Below are 8,749 nucleotides of genomic sequence, written 5' to 3'. Positions count from 1 at the left end.
TTTGTAACCCAGGCCCCACGGGTTGGGATCAACATCGTCCCTTAATTTATCCCAGCAACTGCGTTTACTCCGATTGATGGCTCGACGAAGATACCTCCTAGCCGCCCTATAAGCATCCGACTTACGCCGTCTGTCTAGGGGTTCTCTAGCCCTGGTAGCAAGTCTTCTGGCTCTCAATGCTGCTCGTCGCAATTCCGCAATCTCGGCAGTCCACCAGTACACCGGTATCTCTTGCGAGGCATAGATTCATCGCAGGCCGAGGCAATCAGTTCCATCGTGGATGCAACTAACGCCTCTGCGTGAGGCACGCCAGTTGCGGGATGAATATCCGGCGTTCTTCGTAGGATGGCTCCATTGAATTTTGCCACGTCCAGTTTTTTAATGTTCCATCGAACGGGCACTTGACGAAACGCTGCCACTTGTCTCTGATGACCATCCAGGACGTCAAAAATTATGTACTGGTGGTCACTGCCCGTGTAATCCTCCAGGACTCTCCAGGATCTGATCCTTGGCAAAAGGGACTCAGATGCAAGGGTAATGTCTGGGATCGTCCCCCGCATCCCAGGGCGGCGGAAAGTTGGCGTGTTGCCCTCATTCAGTACAACGAGTCCGGCTCTGGCAGCAAAGTCCAGAATATACTTGCCCCGGGAGTTGGTGAGGGTCATTACCCACTCGACAGCCCTAGCTTTAAAATCACCACCCACGACGACGTGTCCGGTGGTATCGCGCACGCTCTCTTCTAGGCGGTCTATCTTCTCACGAAAGTCACGGATGGCCTCGTTGGGAGTAAGGTAGACACTGAAGTAAGTGACATCCCTGCACCGAACCCAAACGAAACCTCGGCCATTCGCGTGACCCCGCACTTGTACTTTAGCTGCATTACGAGCCCAGAATGCAGCAGTACCAAGACTATCAGGGAACCATAAAGATGGGTCCCTATCTCGATACTGGTACTGTTCGCTGATTAAGAGAGCGTCGACATCGTGTTCGAGGGCAAACTGACAAAGAAGTGCGTCAGCCGTCCTGGATCGCTCCAGATTGCACTGAAGGATTCTTATCTTCGTGGGAGAGATTTCGCTTGCTGTAGAGCAGTTTTAAATACACTACACTGCCCAGACCCAGCTATATGCTTTACGTGTTTGTCAGCGAGCCCATTTTCTTTGCAAAGGAAACAGGACTCGACTCTGCAGTCCTTACGGATGTGACCAACCTCCCCGCACCGAAGGCAGTTCTTGCTTCGGTCGGGTCCCTTGCAGTTTCGGGAGGAATGGCCGAAACAGAGGCATTTAAAACACCTCTTCACTTCCACTCTCCGTCTGAGCCTGCAGTTGACCCAGCCGACTCTCAGATGCTGGAGTGCCAGCACTCTAGTGGCAAGCGCGTCCGCCATTTCGGCGATTGCTATCCGCTGCTGACTCCTATTGGGTTTTGTGAGCCAAACCCTTAGGATGGCCGTTTGCCCGGCAAGCTCGGGTACAGCTTTCTTCAGGGCCTCAACAACGTCACTCTCCGTTGACACACAATCAATGTCTCGAACCTCAATTGATGTCTTGGGCTCAAGAGCACGGACGGTGCCCTGGCCTTCAACAGCTGCCTTCAGTTCGGCAGTAAAAGCAGCCTTGTCTTTCGACTTACCCAGTTCAAGGAGAACGTCCCCTTCCCGGGTTTGTCTAATCGACCGTACAACCGTATCGGTCTGCTCCGGTTTAGCTTTGGCCTTTATTACGCCCAAGACCTCGGCAAAAGATCTCCCCCCTGAGGGTTTGACAAGGATTGCCTCCGTCCTGGGCTTTTTGGGCCGCGACCTTTTCGGAGCAGGGACCGAGCCGGGCCCAGTTTGGGCCACGCCGGTTGGCTGTGCCTTCACTGCCTCATTCTTCATGGAGGCGACCTCCGCCCTACCTATATAAGGTAATGTTGTTCTTTTTGCGAAAGACTCTAAAAGTAATGAAAGGACATTTTTTATTTACATTTATTTCGATAACAAACAAGTGTTTTTGACATATAAATAAATTTGTTTGCACAAAACTTGTGTGTATTACGATCCCCCCCTAAAAAATGTTTTTTTAGTAGTACATTTTAGGGGAAAATAATACCTTTACCATTCACAGACATAATATAATCTTTTAAAAATTATATATTTTCCGGGTAGTACATATGCTAGTTATTCAATATCAAACAGTTCAATGACAAAATACATATTTTTTAATACAACAAATGGTTTATATGCAAAACTTGACCAAATACACACACAAATTGCAGTTGGTAAAAGAAATATATTATTTACATTGTATAACTTAAAATAAATAACTCTTTCATATTGGAAACAGTATACAGTAAAATAAAACCAAGCCCATGGGGCGTAGCCCAAGGGAAATATGAAAATTAAATGATATTATATTGCATTGTCTTCCATTTGTGGGCTATGTTTCAAGTTTCAAGTCTCTAGCTCATCGGAAAGTTAGTATAAAATTGATTGCAAAATTTGTACCGGACAAGAAAGCGAGCTAATAAAAACGTTTTAATAAACTTAAATAACAACAAAAAAGGTTATTTACCAATTATTAGTGTTAATACAATTATAACAAATATGTAATAACGGGGTGTCAAAAACACCCCACGCGAGTACATACGTTAGTAAAACCCGCGCGAGTAGTTAAAGGTTAAAGTACCTTTAGCATAGAAGTAAAAAGTATAGCAATTAATTAATCTGTAAGTATATAACAAAATTACATAATCGTTTGACAGGCGACGGTAGGTATATAGATACAATAATGCGGCATCGGCTGCTGACAGTATTACAGCGGAGCGGACAGCGCAGGAACTTGTGGCGCTGACTGTACTACACATTCCACTTGGAGATATGAGACTCCACTCAACTTTTGGAGTTATGACACTCTGGTTTAATTTTTACTTGGACTTATGAAACTTTGGAGTTATGATCACTTGGACTTATGAAACTTTGGAGTTATGATCACTTGCACTTATATTTTTCTTGGAGTAATGAAATTATCCCTTTTCGGGTACTTGTAGTTGTGAAACTATGGATTAAATATAATTTGGAGTTATGATCTCTTGGACTTATGAAACTTTGGAGTTATGATCACTTGGAGTTTTGAAACCTTGGAGTTATGAGATGACCCCCGTAAAAGTATGAAACCAATAACTTAGAGGCGTTCGATGTTGGTTGGCTGATATTCATATATCAGCTTTTAACAGACTTTAGCCATCATCAACTTGCTGTATTGTTACAGCATTAATTGAGCGGAGCGAGCGAAGCTCTTACGTCGACTTTAATGTATTTCGTAATACGCAAACTCCTCCTTGACTGCTGAAGCAATCATTTTACAAATTTTGCATGGCGATAAAGACCATATCGGTGAGTGTCAACATCAATATGGTGTTGACAAATTCTGTAAGGAATCCGCGCCACAGGCTCCCAAAGTTTAATGTAATCCTTATGGAAGCAGTAGGCCTATTTGACACAAAAACAAAGACATAAGATCAGCTGTTAACTAAAAGGAATGATTGTAACTGTTATCACGAAGAACATAAACTGTATGGATCATAAACATAAACGAATGTTGTCACTAGCTCGAACCAATAATAACATAAGTATCTGGTTTGGACGTTTTTGAAAGTTTAATTTAAAAACAATAATGCAAACATGTTTGCTTTCGAGCTAGTGACGTGATTTAATTATGATCAATACTGTTTCTGTTCTAATATTCGTGCTGCGTGATTAATTATTGGTTTTAGTTGACAAGAGTATTTATATAAGTGTTCTATTAGTTTTACCTTGCAAACTAAACATTTTTATGGCTGTAGACCAAAAAGTCAGAAGTTAAAAATGATATTGTAAATACAAGGGAATCAACTTAATGGTGACGGTAGTGATCCCGTATTCACTGGTTGTTCTGCTTCTAATGTTAATGGCTAAACATTTCATTCAGCACTAAGATTAAACATACGAAATTTTTAGTAATTTAAAACATAATTAACACAACTGAATTTATTGAACTCACAAATCAGACTAAACTAAAAAGTAAACAAAACATAATAATGTAAACAGTCATCTGACAGATGTTATAAATAAACTAAAGGAATTGCGAGATTGTTGCATCACTGATGGTCGCATTGGTTGTACGTCTGGTGTTCTCATCATAATAGGATTGCGAACCATTGATGGTGGTTGCACTGGAGTGATATGATGTGCTTCTGGTGTTCTCATTTGAATGGGATTCTGGAGTAGTGGGTGGAATGGTGGGTTTACTGGAGATTCAGGATTATCCAAGTGTGAGTTAGTAGATGCTTTTGATGTTTCTGAGCGAGGTCTCAATTGGTCAATATGACGTCGTATTTCAATGCCTTCTTTTGTTATCAAATGGTAGCTCAGTGGCCCGGTTATTCTAGTGACTTTAGCAGGAATCCACTTTGGTCCTCGCTGATTATAGTTTCTTGCAAATACGGAGTCATTTTCTTTAAATTTCCTCTGAGGTGACTGTTGGTAATCGTGAAGCGCTTTATCCAAGATTTTCTCTTCTTTGTCACTTGAAGAATAATCTGGGTGAACTCTGTCTAAGATGGTTCTAATACGCCTTCCGAACAGCAGTTCACTCGGTGACATATTAGTAGAACAATTTGGCGTTATATGAGATGATATTAGGAACTGAGCCAATCGTTTTTGCCAATCTCCTTGAAGTATTCGTCGCAAAGAATTTTTTGTCGTTTGGACCATCCTTTCTGCCTGACCATTCGATGACGGATGGTATGGTGCAACCACGACGTGGCGGATGCCATTGCTTTCATTAAACGATCGAAATTCTTGTGAAGTGAAAGCCGACCCGTTATCAGATACTATTGTGTCTGGAACACCATGTGTTGCAAAAAGGCTTCTGAGGACCTTTATAGTTGATCTTGAATCTGTAGAAGGCACCAAAACTACTTCTAACCATTTGCTGAAAGAATCGACAACAATCAAAAACAACTTGTTTTGGAAGGGCCCAGCGAAATCTATGTGGAGACGAGACCAGGGTTGTTTCGTTTTCTCCCAGGGAAGAACTGTTGCTCTTGGAGGGTTGTGACGACTTTGTTGACATGCTTGACAAGAATTCACTATGTTTTCTATGTCTTGATCAAGTTTTGGCCACCAGAAATAGCTTCGAGCCAACGCCTTTGTTCGAACAATGCCCTCATGTCCCATGTGTAGAAGCTTCAGAGCTTGTTGCCTGAGAGTGGATGGAATGATCACCCTAGTTCCCCAAAGTAAACATTGTTTGTATTGAGAAATTGAATTTTGACGAGAAATGAAAGGCGTAAGGTTGATATCTGAGTTATGAGTTGGCCAACCACGTTGAGTCCATAATAGTACTTTAGATAGAAGTGGATCCTTTTCTGTTTCTTTTGCTATTATATTAGCGGTGATTGGTTTAACCTCATCGGATTCAATGTATAGCACGTCATTCAAGACTTCATTTATCTCTTGATCAACAACATTGGAGGAACATGGAAGACGACTCAAACCATCAGCATTCGGAATAGAAATCCCCGGTTTGTATACAAGATCAAAGTCATATCCATTTAAAAGGATACTCCAGCGAATCATTCGAGGTGACAGTGTGTTTGGTGTTTGTTTATCCACAGTGAAAAGACCCAGAAGTGGCTTATGATCTGTTCTAATTTCAAAATGCCTCCCATATAAGTAATTGTGGAATTTTTTAACCCCTCCAATGATGGAAAGTGCTTCCCTATCTACTTGAGCATATCTTCGTTCTGACTGACTCATTGTCCTGGAATAAAACGCAATTGGAACAAAACAACTCAATACGTCCAGGAAGTTAACTGCACTAAAGTACCGGAACTGTATACCACTGTCAACATAAATAATCACAAAGTTCTAATGGAAGTTGATACTGGTGCAGGTGTTTCTATCATAGGAGGAGAACTATGGAATACAATTTCTCATAAAAACTGTAAACTACAACCTTCTCCTTGGAAACTTAAGGATTACAGTGGTAAACCTGTAAGTGTTTTAGGTCAGACTAATGTTTATGTGAAATACGGTAAGTTCAATGGTTTCCTTCCGTTAGTCATAACTGAAGGTAATAGAAATAGTTTATTGGGGCGTAATTGGCTAAAAAGTCTTAACATTGAAGTAAACGGAGTACTTTCAATCAACTGTCATGAATCTGAAGTTCTTAATAAAGCTCAGCTGGATGTTCAACATCTGAAAAGTGAATTTTCCGATGTATTTTCAAATTCTTTAGGGTGCTATAAAGGACCTCCGATCGAACTGAAAATTGACCAGAATTATAACCCAATTCACTTAAGAGCGCGCCCTTTACCTTATGCATTGCAGGCCCCAGTAGAAGAAGAGCTGAATAAGTTAGTTAATCAGGGAGTGTTAGAACCTGTTCAGGTATCGGATTGGGCCACACCAATTGTTGTTTCCGTAAAAAGCAATGGTAAAATACGAATTTGCGGTGATTATAAGGCAACGTTAAACAAAACATAATAATGTAAACAGTCATCTGACAGATGTTATAAATAAAACATATGGACTTATTTCTTGATACATAACAAAATTTTAACTAACTACAAGGAGAAAATAAACTAAATCCTCAGATTTTGTTCGAAAACGTCCGTGTCGTAGTTTGCGATGAAATAGCTATGTGTAGACAGAGGCAGAGGCTACTAGCAATAATCGACAAACACTTATCCTACGTCAAGTGAAACCTGACAACCAAGATTAGGCCTAAGTGTGTGATGGATTAAATAAACCTACCACGTCATAGTTTGCTGTGTAGAATGTTACATTTAATTTCTTTGGACCAGCTGTCTGAAATTGTGAAATATGCAATTTGGCAGTTCTTCTTGTTTACACTGAAATATGAAAGCAAATGTAAACATTGTGAGTGTTCTTATTGCAGCCATGGAGACCAATCAATATTTACTTTTAAAATCCTCACCTCTGAACTTTTAAAAACAAGGGGCAAAGCCCACGGTCAGTACCGAAGTGTGAATTAGTCCTATTACCATTCTTGGTACTGTAGCTATATTATTGTAAAATTTTAAGCCCAGTTGGTTTTTTAGTTTCTTGCATATGTACCTACTAAGTAAGGTTTGCTGCTACATTGAAGGTAATAAAGTTTGTTTTTAATCTATATATTTAATACGCTAGGCATATTTTTGTCATAACTGTTTTGGAGTGGTGGTGCTACCGATCACCATGTCCAAGGTGTCGTTAGAAAGGTCTTAGCTTGTAGTTTTGCCATCAAACAAAATAACTTTGGAATTCCATCAGGGCTCTTCCCCAGTGGCCTTCAAAGTTCCCATGTTATTGTTAGGGAGAAAATGTTTGTTTACATTTGAACAGATGAATTTTTGACTTTTTTGTTGTATGACTTCCCTGTCTGATGTTCTTTGAAGCGGCAAGAAATTGATCTCCCGGTTAGTCAAATATAAAGTATAGAACAGACTTAACAATTAATTCGGTATATTCGTGATTTCTCATATTTGTTCATTTGTTGCCGATTGTTGTTGGGAATTTTTTGTATCAAACCAAATGAGTGATTTCTTAGTCTCTGTAATTAATTTTGGATTTTGATTTGTTAAACGGTTCATTAATTTGAAGTGTTTCTAATCACATATCTTACAAATTTCGAGAAGAAAAAGGTGGTTGTAAATAATACAGTATTTAGTAGCGAAATTTATTTGTTTATTTTTAAAATGTATATTTTAGTCCGTAATTAATTTAGAATGTTGATACAATATAGTACTTAATTGCCTAAAGTTTGTATAAAAATAGTAATATAAAATTAACGAAACTATATTAACGAAACACACAAAACAAAACACCATTAGTTTTTAATAAATTACTAACAATACTACAAGAAAGTTGCGCCTGAGTGAACGTGAGCGCAACAATGGGCGAGTCCACCGCACTTACCGGTGTCACTGGTGAACACAATGTTACTTGTATGGGCAAATCAACGAAATCTCAGTTAACAACAATCATAACTTCTCGTCAATTATCTAACCAAAGTCATTGGTAAAATTTGTGGTGAATTTCCAACAATTATCGATGGGCGGTAAATCCATCGTTCCTGTACAAAACGCCTTTTGTAAATTAATCTCTTTAAAATTATACACAATAGTGTAACGGATCAACATATGTTTTAGAAATGTTTCCTTTTTTTGTTTTTAGGCCTATCATAAACCAAACGAACCAAAACTGAAGTAATCTAACTTAACCTAATTGCCGCAGCGCAGTGTAAAAAGTCTTCTTAAAAGATCGTATAACTTAAAAAAGATAAAAACGATAGACCTATTATCGTATTAGATATCCTAAACATGATTAACAATCCAATTATGTATATCTAACTTATGTGTCTAACTGCCACAAACTGTTCCCACACTCTGCACTGCTCGCCTTTATCTCTTCCTTCACCACTTTCCCTCTCTTCCCATAGCATTTTATGTACTTTAGGTTTTAGGGTTTTTTTTTATTTACTCGACACAATTGCTGTTTTTATGGTAAAAACCATGTTAGAATTCTATTCATAATCAAGCATGTACCCGGTGGTATAAGCAAAAGTTAATTTAAATTTCTCATTTTTCGTGTATTATGTTTAATATTGAAACCAGTATGCCCGCACCACATTCCATGAGTTTATTTAATTTTAATTTACTTTCAAAAAACTATTTCTAATTATTAAATAATACAAATTACGTTTATTTAATGGCGAAT

General features: G+C 39.1%; 1 protein-coding gene across 1 annotated transcript; it reads right to left on the bottom strand.

The window, feature by feature from the left end:
- Window positions 1-246: 246 nt before the first annotated feature.
- On the bottom strand, window positions 247-5,755 carry LOC128996481 (uncharacterized protein K02A2.6-like). The gene is made up of 4 exons (XM_054421845.1): window positions 5,349-5,755; window positions 4,148-5,273; window positions 1,334-1,576; window positions 247-336 (listed from the first exon to the last, which is right to left on the bottom strand). The coding sequence occupies exons 1-4, from the start codon at window positions 5,603-5,605 to the stop codon at window positions 247-249; spliced, it is 1,716 nt and encodes a 571-aa protein (XP_054277820.1). The 5' UTR covers window positions 5,606-5,755.
- Window positions 5,756-8,749: the final 2,994 nt, after the last annotated feature.

The sequence above is a fragment of the Macrosteles quadrilineatus genome, unplaced genomic scaffold (assembly GCF_028750875.1).
Source record: "Macrosteles quadrilineatus isolate MER2022 unplaced genomic scaffold, UCM_ALF_1.0 Scaffold_1__1_contigs__length_201487025, whole genome shotgun sequence".
Lineage (NCBI taxonomy): Eukaryota > Metazoa > Arthropoda > Insecta > Hemiptera > Cicadellidae > Macrosteles > Macrosteles quadrilineatus.
This window is presented reverse-complemented; position numbering and strand designations above follow the sequence as displayed.